This window comes from Rhodnius prolixus, unplaced genomic scaffold (genome assembly GCF_049639745.1).
Source record: "Rhodnius prolixus isolate KJV_2025 unplaced genomic scaffold, Rpr scaffold_2, whole genome shotgun sequence".
In the NCBI taxonomy this organism is placed as follows: Eukaryota; Metazoa; Arthropoda; class Insecta; order Hemiptera; family Reduviidae; genus Rhodnius; species Rhodnius prolixus.
The window spans coordinates 35,274,718-35,301,581 of NW_027411592.1; the positions used below are offsets into that span (position 1 = coordinate 35,274,718).

A 26,864-nucleotide genomic window follows, 5' to 3' on the forward strand; every position below is an offset into this window, starting at 1 on the left:
TGATTTTAATTCCGTACACTGTTTTTTTTTTTTTTTAAACTAAATTCCACGCTTAATTGGTAAATAGATTTTTTCTAGAAAAGTGTTTCCAATGCCCTAATATAAACTTTAATGTACAGGATGAGCTCACAAAGTCTAGAGGAAATCGTTGGAGCCTTCCTTAAGAAAATCTATGAAAATGGAAAATTGATTCAATAAAGTGGTTGTACTTTTTATTGGCTGATTTTGACATAAATGTTATTGTCGTTCTTGTAGGCAGACTAGCGAAATATCACATTTTTCGATATCACTGATGAAGTTTTGTAGAACTGACATTTTTGTACTTCAATGTCTGCTCTATTTATAGTTCCCTATTTAAGGATAACGCTTCATTTGTTCGTTCTCTATCTTCTCCTGTTTCTAAGCTCTTCTAGATATAAAAAAGCAAGAACTTAATACGTTAAGAATTGAGGGTAAAAGCTGAAAATAAATCCAATGTCCAAATATTGGTAACTTGTATTTATACAACGATTTGTGTTATAAAATTGTGTGTGTGTTTTTTTTAATCTTTTAATTATTACTCTGTTTTTTTCCTATTTAATTTTTTGTTTTGTCTTTCACGCTTTTATAACAGAGCACATTCACATTTCATTAAAAGTAATATATATTATATTACAACATTTATTTATATATAGTAGCCTAAATCTTATATACAACCAGGCACATCACCTTCTAGTTAGTAAATAATGTTTATATAATTTTAAAGGAGCATTTACAAAGTGAACACTAGCCACTTCATACAAGAAAGTGCACATTATGAAGTAGCCACATGGAATCTAGATAATTTTTTTTTTGGGCACATCTTCTTCCTGAGAGCCAAGATTTAATATTTTTTTAATTATTTCCAATATAACCTATCTACAAAAAATATAAAAGTAGTAAATTTAGCAATAAAACGCTGGTGAACTTGCGCCATTCTCGTTCAAATTAGCGATGCACTGATAAATTATTTATTTAGACCGGGTACGACTTAAAATAGTACTGATTTATTCGCTAAATTAGTTCATTAAAACTTCCATAAAGGTAAAGTGCTACTGTTCAGGAAAATCTAATAACTGTGTTTTGTATTCTTCAAAAATAAAATTTCATATTTAAAATGTAACACAAACTAATTTAATTAAACAAAATGTATGGGTTAAACAAAGTCTGAGGCAATCAGAGACCTTTAAGTTCCGACGGATTCGAGTTCAGCTTGCTGCCCATACTAGACTATCTCATATTTCTTTCTGTTTGTAAAAAGGAAGAGAGTGATCACACCGCCCCGGAGGCGGCAGTGCACTAAAAAATTGGATTGTTGACTGCACATTCGAAAAAGATTTATTTATTTTGATTAATTCTGTTTTAATTAAAAGTGTCCGTCAAAATTTAGTACATATATTTTACTATGGGTACATATTCTATTGTTAAATTTTTTTAAGACACCTATGATAAACAGTAGCGCATCTTGAATTTAGTCCCAACGTACGCAAATCCATAAACGTAACAAAAATTTTAAACCGAAGTTTTAAGACATTCGAAGGATTTTAAAAATACGATTAACTTAATTTTGTGCAAGGGTTTCAATGTTAAAAATTCATGATCTCTTGATGTAGGATATAAGATTATGTATAATAATAGAAACTTAAACAGCAAATAAATTCAAAAAGTCTCAAGATGAATTAATTAAAAAAAATTAATTTACGCCAGTGAAGAAAAAATGTCTACCCTTTAAATTTTGCAAATTCGGAATAGTTTCTCAAATTCTTGTTCCATCAGGCTTATAAAGTAATAATAAATAAATGAGCATGAGGTAAAAAATAGATCTGTCCACGCTATGTCAATTCATACAACTTCATGTACTATATTTCAAGAAAACGAATGCAATAACAGATTCCAATGAATTATATGAACTTTCTATTTTCTTTATTTAAAAAAAAAAAAAGTCTAAAAACTCAATGGGTTAGGTTAGTGCAAAAGGGAACAGATTTTACAAGTAACTGGTGTCTGCATTGTGCTGCTATCTTGAAAACAGTTATCGCCCTACTTAGATACAAGTGTCTTGCATGAGGTTTAAAATTGCAAACATTCAGCCAATCTTAGCAACCAGCTTTTGTTCATTAGATGGAGTCTGGCCAGTTAATAATTAGACAGCAAATTTGAGCTAAACATTTACAAAAATAATGAGATATGCTGAAAATATTCAGTACTATTATTTATTCTCTTATGTAAGACCAACACGGAAGTTAGAGGGGCTTCCCTATGCAAGCTCTAAAGATCCTTTTGAATCCGTCCGCGAACTTCCCAGCGATTAATAACCTCTAATAAAATGGAATCAAAACAAAAAAAAAATCTGTATTCTAATTAACACAGCTAACTGTTAACTTGTTTTCAATTTTGCTATTAACAGTATCAATATTGTTCACTGCTTTAATTGTAGCAGCAGCATATTGGATGCAGTAAAATACAATCTACTTCGAGATTCGGGTGACCTAAATCTTAAAATCTACTAATTTTACAAAAAAAAATAAATTACTGATATCAGACATTTTATATTTTCTAAAAAAATTTATCAGTGCATTCCTAATTCAAATAATAAAAACTCACCCAAAAGCCTATTAAAAAAATCTGCAACAATAACAAACAACAAGTATAACTTAAATAACTAAACTAAACCACAGTGTAATGTTTTTCTCAAGTTAACAAACAATCTATACAAATTTTTAATTATTTTTTAAAAATTATTTATAATTAAATAATGTGTGAAATTATCTATCGAAGGAGATAAAAATTATTATCGTGTCTTAATAGTTAAGAATGTTATTATTATAACTGGGCAAAATAATAAAAGTTGAAAAAAAAAATTACAAATTAAATATTGTACTATATTATAATAGATTTATAGCCCTTTCTTGGGAGGAGGTTTAGAGACTAAGTTCTAGAAAACAAGATGGCGGGCAAAGGAATTTAAATTCGGTACCCCGATAACAAAAATAATAATTTTTAATAATCATTTCTTAATATTATAATTTAAATACGTTACTTAAGCAAATTTTTCAAATAAATTTTTTTCTGTCTTACATCCAAGCAGCACAACCTTTATTTTAAATATGTTCTTAAAAGTTTTGATCTCTAATATTATTTAAAAAATAAAATGGAAATATAATTTTCTATACACAAAATAGTCGACGAGACCATTTACATAAAGGTAAAATAATACATTATGAACAGTATAATATTGATTTTTATTAATTTTATTTTTTTAATACTATAATAGAAGTTTGTTATTTACAACTTTTTTGATTTTTTTTTTAATTTTATTTTAAATCCCTTAATTTATTTATTTAAGGCACTAGTTAGAACCCTGGTAAGGTTTTTTGTTAAGTATACAAAGCAGACTTTAAATTTTTTTTAACCATAAATGGTCTGTTTTAGATATTTAACTTTAAAGTCTGTCACAGTGGCACTTTGGCAAGAATTCATGGGTTTTTATCATTTCATAAATATATATCTTTCAATTACAAAAACAAAAATATAATCTTTTTTTTTTACATATATATTTAATATATGTATATTTTATAAAAATATATAATGGCAAACTCGGAAACATTTGGGGCAACCATTTTTAATTCACTGTTTTTTGTTTTTTTTTCTAAAAAGGCACCGGTTTTTACAAAAAAAAGTATGTCTTTTATACATTAAAAATTAATTTTGTTTTAATCTTTAAATAAAATAATCTGTTTGTATAGACGCTTCATAAAGCAACAAATGTTTTGTAGTCCAAAGGCAGTTCGATTTAAGAAAATATTACAATTTTTTTTTTTTAAAAAAAAGAGTAAATCTTCAATAAATTTTTAAAATAGGAGGCAATTTAGTTTTACTAAACTGAGCTGCCACTTAGAGTAGGTACACATTGAGTCAACCTCAACATTGGAGATGCATTTTTTCGAAAACGGTTCTTCCGAGTAGATTCTTAATGCAAAAATGATGAGATGAATAACATCTCAAAGTGTGCTTTAGTTTTAAGGATATCCTATTCAAACTGCAACTTTTAAAAAGACATTTTAGAATGAGCTTTTGTAAAAACAGATAGTGAAGTGCAAATTTAAATGGAGTACCTATATCGATTTGTGCTCAGTCGGTTTACATTGACATTGTAATAGTAAAAGAATGTCACATCAAACTGAGTAGTCATTTAAGATCAAATATTTATTATTAATTTTACTGCTCTTAAATTAAATGACGACACCAGATATTATTCTTTCATTACAGAAAAAACATCTCAGTAGCTCGAATTAATTGTACACATTTTGCACAAAATTTTTAAAAGAGTGCCAAAAAAAAGAAAAGCTATTATACAAAATTGTAAAAGACCAAATTAAGGGAAAAGAGTTATTAATATTACTAAGAAGTAGTTTTCTGTACATGGAAGTCTGCAAGGAGAACAAATGCAGAAGCTAGGCTGTGTGGAAGGGATCGAAACTATAGGATGTACAAGAGATTCGCAAGTTGAGACCACCCTCAGAGGAGTTCAATAAAGTTTAAGAAAGGGATGACATAGCTAGATGGCAATTTAGGAACCGCAGGTGCGAAAACATATGTTTTATTACTATTATTATTGTTCCAATTTGGATACAAAAATTAATTATTCAAAATGACTTCAGATAATAAAAAAAAACCTTAATTTTTAAGATTGTCTTTATTTATCCAAATTTAACGAATAAAATCAATTCTCAGCCGAAAAGACAATAAATAAATTATTATAGCTAAATTTTATACGATGTTTAAAAAAAATACTAATTGACTAAGAAATTGTAAAAAGTAATATATTAGTGGTTTTATTTAAAAAACAAGTTAGTATAGATAATTATACTCCACTTATTTTGTATCAGAAGGATTTTGTTCAAGGTCTTCCTCTATAATTCTGAACAAGTTTCATCATAAAGAAATCTTTATCTAACTTACGGTTATTATAACCTTGCAGTAGATAATGTAATAGGTACTGTGTAGCCTTCCAATTGTGTATTATATATAGTTTTAACAGTAATTTGCCCTTTTGTTTAATTTGTTGTTACGAATTTTAATATCTAAGACTATAAAATTTGTTGTAATAACAGAAAATAAGGAAGTTTGTTTAGCTCTTCAAAATAAATATATGAAATTTTTGTTGATATTGACTTTGTTGAAATTTATGAATTATTGATGATATGCTCAATAAAAGCCGTTTAAAGTGATAAGTCTAGAAATCCTAACACAAGTTAATTTTTTATACAGTTTTATTTATTTAAAAATAAAATGCATTCGAAAGATAATTGGCCAAAAGAATGACAGGTTATTTAACTTAGTGGTCAAGGTAGCATTGAATCGTTTCGATTGACATTTCTTCTTGTTCAACTCCGATTCTCTCCAAAGCCTCGTTGAATCGTTGAATTAAGGTATTAGGCCGATTTTTTTTTTAAATTTAATGATTAAGCTCCAGTTATGTTGGTCTACATTTTTTTAGGACCCAATAGCCACCATTCGAAAACCGTTGTTCGCAGTTAGCATACTGAAAAATAGCTATGATAACTATCATTATCATACAGAGGCGTGCTTAGCATTGGACTCCGCTTACAGAGGTGTTAGTGCAGACTCCAAGTATAAATTCAGTAGATTGTTCTTATGCTTTTTTGTTTCCACAAGCCCTTCACGGCATTTTTCAATAATGAGAAAGCACTGTCGGAAAAGATGAACAGTGAAGTCGCCACTGACCATAAAGAAGTTCAGCCAATAAATTTTTACAAGTATTAGGTTAGTTTCGCAGAATTACCATTTTACGTTTGTGGAATTCTAATCCAGCCAGTAAATGTTCTATAAGGGAATAATTGCACCTACTCAAAATGGCAACTTACAATACTGAGATTAGACAAAAATGATACATTTACCATAATTTACAATACACGCAAACAAGAAAGGATATATTTTGTACAAAAAAGATAAAAAGGAAATATAATTATTAATGGTGCGGTGCTGGCGAAGCGGCCCCTAACCGGAGATCAAGACTGTTTCAAAAGGAGAGAAGTGATAGGGTAGTTGTAGGAGATGTACTGTCACTTAGACGACGGCCCTTTGGGTAAATGGCGTTTCATATGAAGGGCAAGATGGTCGGATCTGGCAAAGCTTCTCTCGCAGATCTGGCACTTGAAGGGTTTGGCGCCCGTATGTTTCCTATAGTGACGTGTCAGCTCGTCTGAACGGGCGAACCTCCATTCGCACTCGGCCCATTGGCACTTGTACGGCTTTTCGCCTGTAACAAAAATTGAAGTCATTTCATGAAAATTGCCTATTATTGTTTGCAATTAAATGATGTATAAAAATAACTAATAATTTTAGAAGTTTAGGAATAAATAAATGTGATGAATAATCTCACTTAAATTTTAAAAATTGGAATATCTGATCTCAATTTGAACACTTCATCAAAATAATAAGACATTTGGTCGACTCAAGGGCGTTTTCCTTTTCCTCTTCTAATTATTGTTCAAAAAACAAGAGCAGCATAAATTTTAAAGTATAAAAGGATTCTACAATAAAATGTTGAATTTCTTATGTGCAACATATTATGATAATTTAACTTTTAAGAGGTAATCAAATAAAGAAATTACCATCAGGTACGATTTCTTAGATATTTTCATCAGTTTTTGAATATCTTTGAAATGTCTCTAAAATTTTCCCTTGTGAAATTGTTAGAAACCCAGGAAAAAGAACCCAGGAAAGAGATTTCGTGAGCTAAGGACTCTATTTGTCCTTCAATATTAGAGTGTATACCAAGGTTTGTGGAAATGACTGGAAGCTAGCTGTACGAACAGATATCAATCTTGCTAGCTGACTATGATAAAATTGGGAAATGAAAGGGTCATTAAGGAAAGATATTATTTTTTTTAATTATGTTTACCAAACTGTCAGCATTAACAGATATCTGAGAAATTCAATGAACAGCTCAGAATGCTACTAAAGATGTAAAAGTAAAACAATTGACCCCATCCTTATGGAATTTCTGAGGTTCGACAATGTCTTCAGGATTATCATCCTTGAAAGAGGTGACGAATTATAAATGAGGTTACTTTTCTTTGCAAATTATCAATGGAAAATATTGCCACACGGGGATAAACCTCGACATAACATTCCTGGTCTTAAAGAATCAATTGTGTAAAGGTAAATGTGTCCATATCCATAGAAACACATTGGAGGTATAGAGTTTAGCAATAATTTCTTTCATTCGTCATAATGTAGTGAATCATCTTAAGCAGCGCAAGCTTAATTATGGAAGCCAGAGACAGAGTGTCTTCAAGATTTATTTAGGGAGAGGAATGGCAAGCAATGGAGGAGACAAGGCAGAGCGGCAAGGAGAGAAGACGGTGTTAATGATTCACGTTTGACCCCAGTCATGCGCATTACTAAAAGGCGACAACTTCTAAAACACAACTAAACAGTTAAGCGCATTTCCTCAATACGTGCCCGTACGGTAAGCATTAATTAGTGAACTACGGACAGGGGAATCGAAATGAACGCCACAACATTGAGAATGGTCTGCTGCGTAAAATTCACCCAGAAGTATTTACTTATCAGATTTGATTGGATAGCGTGGCACTGTGAGCTGGCCTAAGGTGAATGACTTTTCCACTCTTTAGACCCCCTAGCCCTGGGACACAACGTCAAGTCTACAGAGGAGCCATTTATACGTCACCCATTTTTTTTTTTTTTTTGCTTTATTTACCTGAATGGTTGAGGCAATTTGTGTGAAAGAATGCGTGCCGAGTACGGATAATATCTACCTTCAGCCAGGAAAATTACAGGTGATTGAGAGCAAGCACGTACATCGCCATGAATGGGCTGCTATCTCAACATGGTACTCAATGTACTATTAGTCATAGTCAGGTGCTCCAGTATTCCCCGCCAGAGTCACACAATTTATTGCGATAAGCAAATGCATTTAAAAAAATTTTAATGGCGAAATATAAAATCGTTTGTTATTACTATTTTACTAAAAAATGTTTCTATTAAAGGAATCTCTAACAATGGTACGCTCCTCTTGAAGCGGTGAAGAAGTCGCTGTATCATTTTTTTTGTAGCTTATCCATGTTATGATGATACACAAATTAAGTGGTTTAAAATTTAAAAAAATGGTGCGTCATGAATAAATCTACAATTGAATGACTAAGGTAAAATTATTATACGGAAGCTTATCAATTTCGTGGGGATTTATTAAATTTAAAATATTGAAATCTGAGCATAAATAGTTGTAAATAGCTATCCCAGAACCAAAGGGATCTAATTCCAAGGGAGTGACTTTTCAAGACGGCCAAAAAAAACATTCTAGCGGAATTTTCTTAAATTAAAAAATATTCAACGAAAATATTGTATAATGAGATGATACCACCACACATGATACATGATAAAATAGAAATTTTAAGCTTTATTAATGCTATATTAAATCATTTATGTCTTTAAGAACGTTCTCCCTATACGAGGGTCGTTTGAAAAGTCCGTGCAAAAATAAAAACTACTTAATTTTTGGGGGTAAACCTTTTTTATTTTTCAACATAGTCTCCTTTTAGGCTTATACACTTCGTCCAACGCTGCTCTAGTTTGTTGGTCCCTTCCGAATAATAGGATTTGTCCAAGTCTGAAAAATAGCCATTCGTTTCTGCAATCACCTCCTCGTTTAAATAAAATCTTTTTCTCGCCACCCATTTCTTCATATTGGGGAACAAATAGTAGTCCGAGGGAGCCAAGTCTGGAGAATAGGGGGGATGTGAAACGAGTTGGAACCCTATTTCCATTAATTTTGCGACCACAACTGCTGAGGTGTGAGCTGTGCGTTGTCGTGATGGAAAAGGACTTTTTTGTGGGCCAATCGTGGGCGTTTTTCTTGCAGCTCGGTTTTCAAACGGTCCAATAACGATGAATAATACGCACCTGTAATAGTTTTACCCTTTTCCAGATAGTCGATGAGGATTATTCCTTGCGAATCCCAAAAGACAGTCGCCATAATCTTTCCGGCCGAAGGAACGGTCTTCGCCTTTTTTGGCGCATATTCCCCCTTGTTTAGATTGTTCTTTGGTCTCAGGAGTGTAGTGATGTATCCATGTTTCATCCACAGTGACGAAACGACGCTTAAAGTCCTGCGGATTCTTCTGGAACAGCTGCAAACCGTCCTTGCAACACTTCACACGGCAATCGCGGCACCCATCTTGCGGATAGCTTTGTCATGTCCAAATGTTGATGCAAAATATTATGTACCCGTTCATTCGAGATGCCCACAGCACTAGCAATCTCACGCACCTTCACTCTTCTGTCATCCATCACCATATCATGGATTTTATCAATGATTTCTGGAGTAGTAACCTCAACAGGGCGTCCAGAACGTTCAGCGTCACTTGTGCCCATATGGCCACTCCGAAAATTTTGAAACCACTTATAAACTGTTCTAATCGAAGGTGCAGAGTCACCATAATGTTTATCAAGCTTCTCTTTAGTCTCCTGAGGCGTATAGCCTTTCATAAAGTAGTTAATCAACACACGAAATTCTTTTTCGTCCATTTTTTGAAAATCACTTTACTTCCTCGATTCAAACGAATGCCAAACACAAAGAAATAGACCGATCTGGCTGAAACTTGGTGTGTGTTCTTCCAAGAGATGTTACTAACTAAACATAACCACGATACGCGCCAGTAGTGCTATCTCTCTGACTTTGCACGGACTTTTCAAACGACCCTCGTACATTTTAAGATGAGAATCGTGTATTAAAATGAGTGACAAATCAAGATAAATGTATTTAAAGCAACCGCAGTACAGTTAAAACTTCGTTAGCAAAGAAACCATAAAATGTATGATAGCATTTTTAATCACAAAAGTTTTAAGAACCCGAAGTATTGAGGGCGATGATCAGAAAATAGTTATAAGTGCATTGATATTGATGCTAGCTCTTATTTCCCCATAATCTTATCTGGAAACTTATCTCACAGGCTTCTAAAAATGTTGCACCAACACGCCGTTAAACTACACTAATGCCTACAGATTCTGCACGGAGAAATACTTCTTTTCAGTCTTGACACTCCGTTTGGAAATATTCGTTTACCATCTGCAGTGAAGAATATCTCTCTTTAGAAGCTTTCCAGTTCTGTATTGTCTCAATAAAGCCTGATACTGAGAGGTAAGGGCGACCTCTAAGCGAAGTTTTATACCTACCGGGTGAATACATTTTCAAAAATTTAGCAACGCTCCCAGAGCAGACTAAGAATGTAAACAAACATCTACTGAGCGGAGATTTACTGTAAGCAGACCACCTGAAGGTAAAATGTTATGCGCTCTCTTTAAAAAGGTAAAAAAAGAAAAAGAGAAATAATTCTGCGCAACATTGCCGTACAGAGCCAGCTAAATCGGTTGCAGCATCAGTGAGAAGAGGCTCCTATACAGCCACAATATGTAGCACACGCGAGAAGATTTAGCTAGTAGATCTATAAAATTCCCTTGGGCGGTGAAAACAAAGCAATAACGTTATAAAACTAAAAACCCATTACTTACGGTAAGTCAAAATTAATTTCAAACTCTGTAACTACAGCAAGATATAACCTGGTCTCTCTCTATACATTATTGCATTATGTAACAGAACATTTTTCTTATTTTGACCTTATTTTTACGTTGTACATATAAACTTTATTGATAAAAAGTAATTTCAAATTTACAACATTAATAATTTATTGTCTAAATTGTAGGCATTATTTTATTATAAATTTAAGACAAAAGTAGAAACTTCTGATTCATAAAATTTTAAATAAATTATAGACGTAAACTTTCCTTATTTATCCACGATTTTATAAGCAAACTTTCACATAAATAGAGGAAATTCTATGAAATTATGTAGCGGCATAAAAATAAATTGCAAAGTAGAGTGAGCTACAATGATTAGCAACTTTAATGTTGTCCCCTACCATGTTGTTGTAGTTAGGAAGCCGTCCGCAACATCTAATATTATTTATTTACATTCAATTTACTTCATAGAATTACTCAGAACCAAATGCATCCCTTTAGGACAGGTTAACCACATCAGAGGATTGATATTGAACTATAATATGTTCATATTGTTCATGTGCAACCTTCTTGAATGGAATACACCCCACAGTATTCTGTACCAAGGCCACAGAGATCTAGACCGCCAGTGACACCTACACCATACCCAGACGAAGAGATATCCAATTACTCAGATTCGCTAGGGAAGTTCTAGGAAGAACGATGGAGCCAAGCAATAGAAAGCCCTAAGAAGTACTCATCCAAACTTATGGACATTACGAGGGTCGTTTGAAAAGTCCGTGCAAAGTCAGAGAGATAGCACTACTGGCGCGTATCGAGGTTATGTTTAGTTAGTAGCATCTCTTGGAAGAACACACACCAAGTTTCAGCCAGATCGGTCTATTTCTTTGTGTTTGGCATTCGTTTGAATCGAGGAAGTCGAGTGATTTTCAAAAAATGGACGAAAAAGAATTTCGTGTGTTGATTAAACACTACTTTATGAAAGGCAAAACGCCTCAGGAGACTAAAGAGAAGCTTGATAAACATTATGGTGACTCTGCACCTTCGATTAGAACAGTTTATAAGTGGTTTCAAAATTTTCGGAGTGGCCATATGGGCACAAGTGACGCTGAACGTTCTGGACGCCCTGTTGAGGTTATTACTCCAGAAATCATTGATAAAATCTCGAATGAACGGGTACATAATATTTTGCATCAACATTTGGACATGACAAAGCTATCCGCAAGATGGGTGCCGCGATTGCTCACGCTTGACCAAAAACGAAATCGTGTGAAGTGTTGCAAGGACGGTTTGCGGCTGTTCCAGAAGAATCCGCAGGACTTTAAGCGTCGTTTCGTCACTGTGGATGAAACATGGATACATCACTACACTCCTGAGACCAAAGAACAATCTAAACAATGGGTTACCAAGGGGGAATCTGCGCCAAAAAAAGGCGAAGACCGTTCCTTCGGCCGGAAAGATTATGGCGACTGTCTTTTGGGATTCGCAAGGAATAATCCTCATCGACTATCTGGAAAAGGGTAAAACTATTACAGGTGCATATTATTCATCGTTATTGGACCGTTTGAAAACCGAGCTGCAAGAAAACCGCCCACGATTGGCCCACAAAAATGTCCTTTTCCATCACGACAACGCACCAGCTCACACCTCAGCAGTTGTGGTCGCAAAATTAATGGAAATAGGGTTCCAACTCGTTTCACATCCCCCCTATTCTCCAGATTGGCTCCCTCGGACTACTATTGGTTCCCCAATATGAAGAAATGGCTGGCGGGAAAAAGATTTTATTCAAACGAGGAGGTGATTGCAGAAACGAATGGCTATTTTTCAGACTTGGACAAATCCTATTATTCGGAAGGGATCAACGAACTAGAGCAGCGTTGGACGAAGTGTATAAGCCTAAAAGGAGACTATGTTGAAAAATAGAAAAGGTTTACCCCAAAAAATTAAGTAGTTTTTATTTTTGCACGGACTTTTCAAACGACCCTCGTAGTTACACACAAATAAGTAAATTTTTACAAAAATTTCTATCCAGAGAATTATGGACTAAGTTGTTATAAAACGAAAATAAGCTAAATAAAATATATGAAGAATGTAGATAACATAGTAAAATTGTTTCCTTATTTACAAAATCTGAAAGTAATTCGTGATATGTGCCGCGTGAGGCGTTGCGAGCTAACTATAGTTGGAATCGCCTTAAGCAAGAGTTCGTATGCAATATAAATCACATTGCTTTTCTAACCATTTCAATATAATGATAATAAAGGAACAAAGAGAATTATTGTTCATGATTTGATATGTTCAAAATAAATTATTTATGGTTTTAAAAGTTTAAAAATTCTGTTTTGTTTTTTATTTCATTTAATAGCAACTTAGGCGCTAATGGCCACAGACGTCGATGCGCCGGGAAAAAAAAAATAGCAACTTAGTACGAAAGGGACCCAAGAAATCCTAATTGAATGACTGAACATCAGACGTTGATTACATAGTGGACTGTGTCGAAAAACGTTTAATAATAGATAGAGAGCTCGGCTGAGATTCGATGTAGATAAAACATATTACACCGCAAACAAGCGAGTTGGCTGTGGTGAGTAAAGTTTAGTAGATTATCTGGAGACAAGAGAAAGTTGACTAAGGAGGTTATAATCTATGGCCCAAGATAGTACGAAATATCGTCCCCTATTCCGTTACGACCAGTGTCTTAACTAGACTTATTACAGCGAAGTGCGACAGTCCACCTACTGAGATAAAAATATTTCCGTAAGAAATATTATCTGGACATTACACTAACATCCACAAAGCGCTCGTGTGTATGTGAATAGTACTTGGTTTTTAAATATGATTACTTATTTGTATTTTTTTTATCGATATAGATTGAATGGCTAAATAAATGAGTTATAGTATTGTATAAAGGAAAGTAATTGCCTATTTTTTCAGGCGGGCTTTACGTCCAACTACCGCAATTACGAGTAGGTACCGTGGACGCCGGCGATTAGCAACTTTACTGTAAATTTCTTTTTTTAACCATTAAATAAAATCCAAGACCTAAGACCTGGAATCGAACCCAGTACCACAATACATATTAGCTTTACAGGTCTCGCCTGTAACCGCTCGGCTACAGTGGCGTCTCGAGTTATAGTATAATTATTAATAATGTAATCATCAATAAATCACCTCAACTACACCATCTTGACTACAAAACGACCTTCTCTTCAGTAGCAGTGCCAGTCCAGTAACACGGCTTCATACAACATTTGAATTCTCTAGAAAAATGGTTTCAAAGATAAAAAATTAAAGTGAATTTTTAAAAGTATCAGGACATAACCTTCACTCTTAGACGTGCATATGCCCTCCAGGTTACTACAACCGGACTGTACTTCCTTACACTAATACTGCGTCAACACCTCGCACTATTGTATAGAGATGGAATCCACATACATGTGATAATCGAAGAGAATTCTAAATAATGTCAGTCTCCCTATGAGATCTTCAAAATTAACAATTAACAGTAAAGTACTCATATGTACTGGCTATTGAACTCGAATCGGACTTACTGACTAGGACTGTGTGGTTCAGCCAAGCATTTCAACATCCATCGATTCCAAACAATAAATTCTAAGCCATATTACAAATGGTTCACACCATTTTTTCTGATCTAAAATTACCATTTATACAAGTCTTAATCACCGGACAAGAAGCTCCATCCTCACCTTCTACAATACTTCCTGATGATTCCAATCGTCGGATGTAGACGGCGCTGATCCACGATTTGGAGTTAAATAATTGACTTGGACAATAACTGACATAGCAGAGCCACTAATGAATAAACTCCTCTCGTCTCAAATGTCTGTCATCTGATTCACTTGTTCCAGGTGTAGAAGTAGATTTTAATAAAGTTATTAAAAGAGTAAAGAAATAATATTCAAAGATAAAATTAATTTAGCCTTTACACAGAATATTAGATACAATTTTAGAAAATTACCATAAAACTCTAATAAAAGTTAATATCAATATTAGTAGAACCGGATGTAATCAATTTTGATAAAATGAATTCTTCAATTATTTACTATTAGCCTATGATACTTCTAGCTTGCCTGTAAATATGTACGTCCACTATAGTTGGCTGAAATAAGAGCCGCTTGAAGATGATTGATAACCACCTATTTCATAAAAATGTATTTTAACTTCAAGTAAAACTTTGTAACTGCCACTTGGTAAGTGTTAAAATGGAATTCAAATTATAGCGCTTCAAAATGCTTTTGAATAATATTCTTCTTCGCATTAGATCTTAGGAAGCCAATACCAGGTTTTCCAGCCAATTCCATCATTCACGAGCTCCTCTAACCAGCTCTCCAACGTTGGCCAAATCTTCCCCAGAAAATATTACGTACGCTTGAACTATGATGATCCATTATATTAATCTTCCCAGATTTGTGGTATCTAGATGTCTGCTACAACTCCCGATTTCTTCTTTTTGGAAGGAATCTTCATTTTTAATAATCTAGTTTTTCAAGATGTTTTTCTTTCAGCGTGCGTTGATTCGCTAAAATCAAAACTTTCCTTGACAAGCCTATGTTCCTTAGGGAAACAGAACTGCATAATACTTATTTGCCGCGAAGATTGTTATAATTGTTATTGCAGTATTATTGACGGGCAATAATAAAGCTGCGACTTCTGAGGGTTCAACATTATAATAAATGGAAAAAAAAGACTATTTGAACTAGTTTATTTTTTAAATTCATTAACGTGATAGTAGTTTTTATCCGGCCCATCTTTCAAAAAGATTGGACACTCCTGCATTAAGCTCTTAGCTGCTAAAAGAAGACTAAAATTTTGACCTATTATTCATCCCAATTTTTTTTTTTTTAATCATAATATTTTCAAATTCCCTAACACCTTTTTATTCATGCAGAGCAAGTGTAAGTAAAATAAAGCAAGGTTTAAATGTGAAATAGTCAAATAATGACTATTAAATTACTTGCAAACTAGACTTTCTAGTTTTTGCCACATATTACGAGGGGGTACCCAAAAATAACCGGAATTGCGTTGCCGCGCATGGAGCTTATGTAGTACGCATTTCTGCCGCTAGACGTGTATAGCGCAATTCCTTGCCAGTTCAGTCCTGCCTGTGTTGTCTGCCTGGCTTGTTCTGTTCATCTGCAGTGATTGTTTTTACCAGCGCTGTTTTGTTCTTTTTTCGTTTTTTATGATGGCAAGTTTAAGTGAACAACGTGCAGCTCTGAAATTTTGTTTTCTACTCGGCAAAAATGCTGCTGAAAGTGTTTTAATGTTGAAAACAGCTTACAAAGATGACGCTATGGGAAAAACTCAAGTATACGAGTGGTTTACTCGGTATAAAAATGGCGACATGTCGATTGATGACAAACGTCGTTCTGGACGTCCATCAACTGCCCGAATCGACGAAAATGTTGAAAAAATTCGAGAGCTGGTGTTCACAGACCGTCGACAGACAATTGATCAACTGTCAGAGAGTAGTGGGTTATCTTGGAGCTCGGTTCAGCGAATTTTAACGGAAGATTTGGGGATGAAATGGGTTGCTGCCAAGTTTGTTCCTCGAGTTCTGACTGACAATCAAAAAGAACATCGAGTTGAAACATGTCGTGCTTTGAAACAACAGCTTGAAACTGATCCAGACTTTCTGTCAAAGGTCATTACTGGTGATGAGTCATGGTGCTATGGTTATGACCCAGAAACAAAGCAACAGTCGAGCCAATGGAAGACGTCATCTTCACCCCGACCAAAAAAATGTCGTCAAGTCAAGTCAAGTCAAGTCAAACATCAAAACAATGCTGATTTGCTTTTTTGATGCCAAAGGCGTAGTCCATTCAGAGTTTGTCCCCCCAGGTCAGACCGTCAATCAAACCTTGTATTTGGAAGTTTTGAAAAGATTGCGCAATAGTGTTCGCCAAAAAAGACCCGATTTGTGGCAAACAGGAGACTGGTTCTTCCACCACGACAATGCACCTGCACACACAGCCATCTCTGTTACACAGTTTTTGGCTAAAAATGGCATGGTTCCGCTGCCCCACGCACCTTACTCGCCTGACCTGGCTCCGTGCGAGTTTTTCTTATTTCCACGCATGAAAAAGGGCATGAAAGGTCACCGATTTGACAACATTGAAGAGGTCAAGAAAAAAACGAAGAAGGAGCTGTCAGCCATTTCTAAAGATGACTACAAAAAATGTTTCGAACAGTGGAAGCACCGGTGGGACAAATGTATTAGTTGTAATGGAGAGTATTTTGAAGGGGATAAGGTTGTTCTGTAAAAAATTTGTAAATAAATAGCTTTTAAAAAATAATTCCGGTTTTTTTTGGGTACCCCCTCGTATATTTCTGTGCCGAGCTAGCCATTAATTAAACATACTTTTTTTTTTTTGGCAATGTTTAGTGTTATTTTGAATGCAACAAATTAAGAAACTTTAAAAACAAATGCTAACAGCGGAGCACTTCTTAAACGGAAGCGAAATATTGAGCTAGTAGTTCAGCTACTTGTAACTCGTATTAAAATTTTTTTTATGATTCATGGTGCCCTGAAGTTGTGAAGCTGAAATAAGAATATGTAGCAAACCATTCCTTTAGAAGTAGTATTTTAGACAAAAGCCAATTAAATAGAAAATAACTATAGTATATATGTATTACACGGATAGATTGTAAAGGCAAATAAATATTAAGCTTTTTACAAAAGTTTGATTTACACCGCAGCAGGGTGTAAAATATTTCTTGTATGATATATAATTCACGGTAGCTCTAGATATATGTAATATATAAGCAGGCAAGTGTGTTTGTGTAAACTTAATAACTTGTAACTTGTAACAGGAGAGAATAAGGAATATAGGCCAATTATTCTTAAACCATAAATCACCACACAGTTAACTTGAAGGTCCAATTAAAATTATTACTGATTCAATATATAAAAAAAATTAAATAAGATACAAGAGGGAATGAGGTGTGAAGTACAATATTAGGACGGAAGAAGAGCCTAACATCGTGATAGAGCGAACATCCTCAGTTAACCTCTCCAACAAAATGAAAAAGCCGACAAAACGCTCAAGGCTTGTTATATAAATTGTGTTAAACTGTTTTTAAGAAGAAACTGACCTTTAACGGTATAAATTCTAGGACCAAATAGGGCATTGAAAGATTTAAAAGTACCTACTAGAAATATGTACACAGAGTGGAAGGGAATTATTAATGTTATATGTATATGGTAAACAATGGAAGGATTGGAACAAAAAAATAAATGAGATAGCGATACAGAAATGCGTTCACACCTTTTTAACAGATAATAGACACACAAACTACTAGTTTGTACTTATACCCATTATCTTTTAAGTCTTTCTTCAAATGTATTCAATCTATTAAAATTCCCACTGTGTAACTTAGCGAAGTGTAAAAGTTGTTTTGAAAGAGCATTATACGTTTTATATTAAACTGACCAAACTCACTCTACTTAGAATTTCAAATTAAATAACTAAAACAAATATCTCACAGCACTAAGAAAACAATAGCTGAAAATGCTCCTTCTGACCAAAATTTAAATTTGGTTCCTTTCTCTCCAATTTGATCCTGTATAAATTTAGATTAATTAAACAAGTAATATATTTATATTTTTACAAACCAATTGAACTCAACCCAAGTCAAATCTATTGATTAAGTTATTGTGCATTTCTTAAGCAACAACAGAAACAATGAATGCATTTTTTTTTAGCTTTTTTGTCAAATAACAGGTCGGTATGAACCTTTATAATAAATTGGGAATACATAATTTACTCAAATTCATCCCATCATTGGGAATTCAAAAATATTAGTTTTTATCCGGCCTATCTCTCGAAAAGATTAAGACACTCCAGGGTTAAGTATAGGATTAATGTAAAAGAGGTCCTCACGTAGGTAGTGTCGATGTAGTTCTGGAGAGTTAAGAGTCTTCAGAGATACCATAAAGTAAATAAACTGATTAGAGTAACTTTCTGAAATTGCATGCCTGATGATGCATGAAAATCTAAAAAATGGTCACAATCATACAATTATAGTTAGCTCCTATGCCCTAAAAAAATCCCTTCGTGGATATCTTGGAACATGCTACTTCTTCAGTAAATTTGGTCTCTCTCTTGCGATTATCTTAGCCTAAAGAACACAAACAATAATTAACTATTACACTAAACAGAAGGCCGTATTGCCTGCTGAGACAGTTGATGTGGGCAATTATTTTGGTTTAACGAATTCACAGGTTAAGTTTACCCAGAAGATATAAACAGAAGTACAAACTTGCTTTTGGTTACACTTTGTAGACGTCTTACATTCTAAGCACCAACTCAGATCCTTCGAAGGATTACAGTAGATCTTCAGGTAGCTGTAGATTATTTACAAACCTTCTGTCCAACCTAACAATCGTATTGGGTTCCGTCTTTATGTAATGTACATTATTTCAGAAGTGCAATAGAATAATTAGTAGAGTAGTAATTAGTAAAATTAAGTAATTTTAATAAGTTGAGGACTTAAATTAGGAAGGAAAAATATGTTGTAGAAGTAAAATGAAGTCGTGTCAGGCGTCCAATTAGTTTCTTTCAGTATGACTGAAAGCAAGCAGGATCAGGTCCGAGTTCAGCCGCTAAATTTAGTAATTAATGAGAAAACTTATTCATATTTTTGAATTAATAAATGTGAAAACATTTTAATAATTGAAACGAAAAAGTTTAATTAATTTAATTTTGTAAATGACCTATAAAAGAGATCAAGATATCTGAATAAATAATTTATCTTAGTAGAAAATGATTTTGATATTTTGAACCATCGATGCGGAAAGATGTAACCGGGTGATATTAAGAACTTGTTATTGATCAGACTATATTAGTGAAAGCGAAAAAAAAGGCTCTCCTAAAGTTTGATAACTTTTGCCATTCAATGAAATCCCGCATTAATAAGGATAAAGAGAGCTGTTGAGATGGAGTAGAGTTCTATAATGTTTTATAACCTTCTTGTGAATCACCAACTCTAAATATAAATCACTTTCTCTTTTAGTGAAGAAAACCGCTATCAGCATCTTGCTTCTATTATCTTATGAATTTATGGGAACAAATTGTTGTTTAACTTCTCTTGCCGATTCCTTGGTAACAGCCATTGGGCTTACCGAAGCCAAGTATATAAATAAAAATTTGGTACCAACACTCAGGTTCGAACTCTTATCGCAGTTTGCATAACTAGATTTTCTTGAATTTTTCAAAATGGACTAAATCGTAGATAAGTTTAATAATTTTACATATTTTACTTTAAAGGTAATATCTAAAATAAAAATAGTAAAAACTACTAAAAACAAAAGTGCCACTTCTTACTGCGTTGCCACCTATATAATTTCATGAAGAATTAAATGTGGAAATAAAGTGACGAATTTGAACAAAATTACCTATTCCGGAAGTGCCACTTAATTGAACAGATTTTTTCAAAAACATCTTGACAGTGCTCTCTCGTGCGAGTACATACTAGATTTTTATTTCAGGTGTTAAGAGCGTTAGTAGCTTTGAACTGATTCTTTTTCTGTTTAAAACGTCGTACATAATTTCTCTTAGGAAATATTTGTTGACTAATATAAACCATAACCTCGCAGATGGTAATAAAATAACCTTACAAGGGTAGTTTCAGTTTACAATCCTATTGTATAAAGTAAATGCCGATAAAATAATAAATTTTACTAAATGTGGTTTTATTCGTAATTCAAACGTTTCAAGCTCGTAAAAAACTAGAGCAACTGGTTGCTAGTAACCAATAAATGAGTTGCTTTCATCAAAGTGATCTTTTTGAAGCCAATCTAGACTGTAGATTGGCTACTAATATCCATTTTATTACTAGTTTTTTTTAATTATTCTATTGTTTGAACGTGAGCAGTCTTAGTTATTCGCGTTTTTTGTAGGAGAATTTTGAGCTAGTTTGACTATCTACCGTTCATAGTTTATAAAGAAAAGAATAGTTATAGTGTAAAGTAGTTTAAGCGAGTAGATTGAAATCAAAATTGGTGCAAATAAGTTTATAATTATGCTAGAAAAATAATAATACTCAAGACCCTAGCCTCATTTGTGATTAAATATTTAAAGTTAAGCTTAACTAAAAAAAATATTATTTTCTCTAGTTTATGTTATATCACTAGTTTTTTACTTTTCGACATATTATTATAATATCAATTAATTGTAATTAGTTTATAAGTTGAACTATGTTCAGCTATACTCGTACATTAACATAAATAATGAAATATTTATGCATAAACTTCACTGTGGTTAGATTACTGTCGCCAACATTAAAGTAGATTGGTGCAAGCGGCTATGGCAATATTCTTTAGTAAGCATCGACCTGAACTCTACGGGCAGCTTTATTTCATGAGTTCAAGTGCCTTGCTTTAGTACAGTTAAATAATGTAAATGTGTGCCTTGTGATTGCACACTAACCTTTACTCCTCATTTCTCACATTAAGCGTAGAACTAAAACAGTACGGCTGTGTGGACACATGCAAGTCCAATGATGGTAGTAACCTTAGAGGAGATAACAGACCATCTTGTAATACCTCTTGTAGGTCTCAAGAGGACCTCACAACGGATATTTGAAACGACACGATTGCAATACTTCCTCTTATTTATTAAAACTGACCGGTAGGGTAGTTGTGTAATAAAATAAAGGGCATGCCCTCGTTTAAAAGTAAAAATTTTTTTCTAACAACGCAGATCAACTATTATAGAGAGAAATTAAGAAGTATTTATTACACTAATAACTTTAATAAAACAGTGAATCGTGGGAACTGTAAATGTACAAAGATTTCATTCTATTTAAAGAAAGCCAATTTACAAATTTGAACAAATTATAGTAATAAAGAAGAGGTACACCAGTAGTGGCTGCCAGTATATTAACTGATAATTATAAGTTGGAATAAAGGAATTCCTAGTAACAATATAACAGCTTAATGCGAATGTAAAACCAAAATGAATTGTACTTTCGATAGTTTAATTTAAGGTACATCTGTTTCTCCATTTCACTAAAATTAATTGCAGGAGGCCTGTCATTGGTGGCAAAAGACAGTTCTTGGGCTTTTGAACAGTTTCTCCAAGATCGATTAGTGAAAGAGATGATGGCCTTTTAAGACATAACCAATTCTACAGTTCCAAGAATGTGGTATCTATATTTGCCGTATTCTTAATTAACTTTATCAAAATGCAAACCAATATTAGTGCTCAAAGAGACCGCTGACTAGTCATTATTTTGTGAGTTCCTCAACGAATAGAAATGGGCGTAGAAGAAGGAACATTTTTACTGCCGATTGTCATCGATTTTTTCTGGAGCTTCCTCTTCATCAGCATTGGATGATTCTAACGATCACAGCCGTGGGCACACCTCTGACATCCTCCATTGCATTGATAAAGATTTATCTGACTAGAACAGCTTTCGATGAAAATTCTGAACTTAAACTTGCGGTTTCGCAATGCTAAAAGTTCATGGACAAACCCAATTAACGCCTGTCTATTTTTACTAAAGAAATTGCTTCGTACCGATCTTAAAAACTATTCTTCGAAAAATTCAATTTTGGAAAATTATCTAATTATACAGATATTCGAATAGGCAATTTAACAATTATTTTTCTTAACATCTCAGCTATTCTGTGATATGGTATGGCGAGTTGATCCAGATCTGCAACTACTTCTACCACAGTACCATCCGGCCCCCTTCCTAAACGAAAAAGCGACTCCTGTTCCGATCAGTCGTAGTAAGTATTCATAGAACAATTTATAAGTCAATATTTATTGACTTATAACAAAGGTATAAATTATTTACAAAGATATATAAAAAAAAAATAAATACAAAAAATAAAAATATTAAGAGCAAACCCAATAAGAACAGGTAAATGATTATTCAAGTTAATAAAAAGATAATTTACCTAATATTATAATTATTAATACTATTTTTTATATACAATTGATAACATACGTTAATATGTATATTCACTGATTTTTTTTTTTTGGTAAGTAGCAAAATTGAATTTAATAAACTTTTAGATTGTAAAAAAGTAAAAAGTAAAGTAATATGTCTATGTTTTCAGGCGTGCTTTACATCGAACAACCAGTTAGGTGTCGTGGATGGAGGCGACTACCAAACAAATTTTTCTATGAAGTTCTCATATTAAACATTAAATAAAATCCAAGGTCTAGACCGGAAATTGAATCGAGTACTAACCACAGTACATCTTAGCTTTGCAGGTCCCGCTAGGCTACCGTGGTGCTATAAATTTATAGATTGTAGATCGTATGTTATTTGATTCTATAATTATATAAACTTAGTTAAATTAACAAGATATGTAATAAGAAATTATATTAAAGTTATAATTTTGTAAGAAACAACTGGTGATGGATCTGAAGATGTCTGAAACGTCTCATGGAACAACTAAAACATATTTGGCAAAACAATAAACATTGTTTTGCAGATTAAAAAGTAGGATTTTTACCATGAAACAAAAAATGAACAAGAATTAGTCTAAAACATGGATGTCTCTACTATGTTTTGATAGAATTCCTTCACAATAAATAGAAAAAAAATGGTTATGTTTGAATGATTAGTACTTTAAAAGCGCATCTTCCCTCTGGAAGGGAAGTCAATGTAAGAAATAGCGATCATATTGAGAAGAAATAGAAAAGTTCACTTGTAGTAGAAATAAGTCTATCGCGTGTCACATTAGTTATACGGCTCTAACACGAAGTAATCCCCGGAGGGACTTGTGTGGGGAAAAATGGCCGTGCATATAATATTACAGGTGTTCTGCCTTTGAGGATGTTGCGCACGATAAGGGGCTGCAGAAAGGCGGGGTAGACATGTGGATAACATGAGTAATTAATCACTGTCTATTTTTCTGTTTTATTGCGTGTACCGCAACATTAACAACAACAGGGTACAGATTTCGCAGCCATAACAAATTGCTTACATATTTCAAAAAATATTATTATCTGCTACGTTTTATTTTTCATTTTATTTCTAATTTTTACAATTTTTTTTTGTTTTTAATACAAAGTTTTGGACAAATTTATTTCATTTTGTGTCTTTAACTACCTGATGAGAATATTTTAAACACACTAAAAATGAAAATTTGACCAGAAGAAGGTGTAAAACACTTGGCTTTTAATTAGTCTAATAACCTGCCATAATGAGATTACATCACTTATGACTCATCAAAGTGACCCTGCTTACATGTCTTCTCAAACTTTCTACCGACGTACCCAATTTCAAAACTACCAATGCCTGATTATCAGAAAATGTATCGTTTTACTGTAAATCGCAGATCAGAGTCTTAGATTGGTCCTTCAGAGATTTCTTAAAGTTTTGTTTCAAGTATTTCGTGATTAACAACTGGTTATTTATTTGTGCAAAGTGTCCCCTGTACGCTCAGTTTTAGAAGCATGAAAACAGAATTTTGCAGTTTCTTAAATTACAGGAATATGATGAACCAAGGATTCTTTTTAATGACTCTACATAGCTCAGAGGTTAGCCTATACTGGATTCCTAAGCGGAGATCCCGGATTCGAATCCAGCTGCTGGCCCTTGGATTTTCCCTTCCTTAGAGCTGCTTACACAGCTCACTGTCTCACAGTGTGGTCAGTAACAATTCTGGAGTTCAGCAGTGCAGTGAACTAAGCTCCAGCCGTTAATGACCGCAGATGTTGGCGCACCTTTAACAATAAAAAGAAAAAGAAGAAGTCTAGAAGAAACTAGGCTAGAACGCATCTAATAACGAAGGCAGTCCTAAGTTTCAGAAGAGCGAAAAATCAAAAGTTTACTTCAATACATTTACTAAATTGAGAATTTCATTTTTTACAATGTCCTTAACATTACATACTACTCGTAAGAATCATTACTTGGAAACGACCGTACAAGCTTGCTATTACAGTAAATTCCAAAAAGTAACATTCCTGGGGAAAAGAATACATAAATCAAATAAATGTATTTGTTTTGAAGAATTTATAGCATTTCTATTGAAAATCATGATATATATCATATTATATAGAACCGCAAAAACTAAAAACCCCAAGCAAAATAGTTGATCACAAAGTTTAATTGAGTTTCACACAATAACTGCATTATTTGGAACAGTTTCAACACCATATATTTCACAAATATTGAGAACATTGTAGTTCTAGTTGGTTTAATTCTGGCTGTTTTGCATTCTAACCAAGGATATCTTATAGGAAGGGACAGAAGGTTCCGGTGGGAGGTTGAGAATACTCTGACAGAGTGTTAAATCAACGCCCTGAGGGGTTATTGTGAGCTTTAATTAATTACACGAGAGATTGATTAGCTTCCTTATTTCCAAATCACAAAAAAGGAGAAAGCCACAGCTGGGCTCAAAATATGACCTATTAAAGCAAATGTTATTAATAAATTACATCAGTCCGATAATTAATACATTTTTCTGTTTTGTTAGATATATTATATATTCTGGGTTAGTGTGTTCTGGATTTTCCTATTCCAATCAGTATTTACTTGGCTAATGGATTCGATAAATTATACGTAGCAGCAAACTTTCCTTTACGAATTATTAAAAAAATATTAATTAAAAAAAAAGTTGAAAAGGAGCTGAAAAAAGTAAAACTGAGTGAATAAATGGATATTAATAAATGTTATTGTATTATTATAATCAATTAATTCAGCGAATTGTACACGTCCCTCTGCCCTCTCATTGCAATTCCATTATTTTTCTTTCTTTTTTGTAACTGTGACCAACCAAGTATCCTTGGAATATAAAAATAAGATAAAATAAAAAAGTTTAATTATATAGGTATGATGTTGGCATATACGAGGGTCGTTTGAAAAGTCCGTGCAAAGTCAGAGAGATAGCACCACTGGCGCGTATCGAGGTTATGTTTAGTTAGCAGCATCTCTTGGAAGAACACACACCAAGTTTCAGCCAGATCGGTCTATTTCTTTGTGTTTGGCATTCGTTTGAATCGAGGAAGTCGAGTGATTTTCAAAAAATGGACGAAAAAGAATTTCGTGTGTTGATTAAACACTACTTTATGAAAGGCAAAACGCCTTGATAAACATTATGGTGACTCTGCACCTTCGATTAGAACAGTTTATAAGTGGTATCAAAATTTTCGGAGTGGCCATATGGGCACAAGTGACGCTGAACGTTCTGGACGCCCTGTTGAGGTTACTACTCCAGAAATCATTGATAAAATCCATGATATGGTGATGGATGACAGAAGAGTGAAGGTGCGTGAGATTGCTAGTGCTGTGGGCATCTTGAATGAACGGGTACATAATATTTTGCATCAACATTTGGACATGACAAAGCTATCCGCAAGACGCGTGCCGCGATTGCTCACGCTTGACCAAAAACGAAATCGTGTGAAGTGTTGCAAGGACGGTTTGCAGCTGTTCCAGAAGAATCCGCAGGACTTTAAGCGTCGTTTCGTCACTGTGGATGAAACATGGATACATCACTACACTCCTGAGCCCAAAGAACAATCTAAACAATGGGTTACCAAGGGGGAATCTGCGCCAAAAAAGGCGAAGACCGTTCCTTCGGCCGGAAAGATTATGGCGACTGTCTTTTGGGATTCGCAAGGAATAATCCTCATCGGCTATCTGGAAAAGGGTAAAACTATTACAGGTGCATATTATTCATCGTTATTGGACCGTTTGAAAACCGAGCTACAAGAAAAACGCCCACGATTGGCCCACACGACAACGCACCAGCTCACACCTCAGCAGTTGTGGTCGCAAAATTAATGGAAATAGGGTTCCAACTCGTTTCACATCCCCCCTATTCTCCAGACTTGGCTCCCTCGGACTACTATTTCTTCCCCAATATGAAGAAATGGCTGGCGGGAAAAAGATTTTATTCAAACGAGGAGGTGATTGCAGAAACGAATGGCTATTTTTCAGACTTGGACAAATCCTATTATTCGGAAGGGATCAACAAACTAGAGCAGCGTTGGACGAAGTGTATAAGCCTAAAAGGAGACTATGTTGAAAAATAAAAAAGGTTTACCCCAAAAAATTAAGTAGTTTTTATTTTTGCACGGACTTTTCAAACGACCCTCGTACTTTAAGTGCATATTTTGATTGTCTAACAGAAAATTATGTTACACTATTTAATCAATTAAATAGACTATAAAACAATTAGTCTTCTTTTATAGATTATGAAAATAATCTTTTTTAGCAAATGATAGACAGTGAGGCAGAAACCTCCTGTTTGGTGTTGAAGATATCCGGAACACCATCTTCCCGAAGAAAAT

General features: G+C 33.7%; 1 protein-coding gene across 17 annotated transcripts in view; it reads right to left on the reverse strand.

Annotated features, from left to right (window-relative positions):
- Positions 1-477: 477 nt before the first annotated feature.
- Positions 478-26,864, reverse strand: part of LOC141450556 (uncharacterized) — a 542,687-nt gene continuing 516,300 nt past the window's right edge. For all 17 annotated transcript variants that reach the window (XM_074121201.1, XM_074121189.1, XM_074121192.1 and 14 more), the window contains one exon: positions 478-6,301. In XM_074121201.1, coding sequence (XP_073977302.1) covers positions 6,105-6,301 — 197 coding nt within the window. In that variant the 3' untranslated portion in view covers positions 478-6,104. The remainder of the gene's footprint in view (positions 6,302-26,864) is intronic.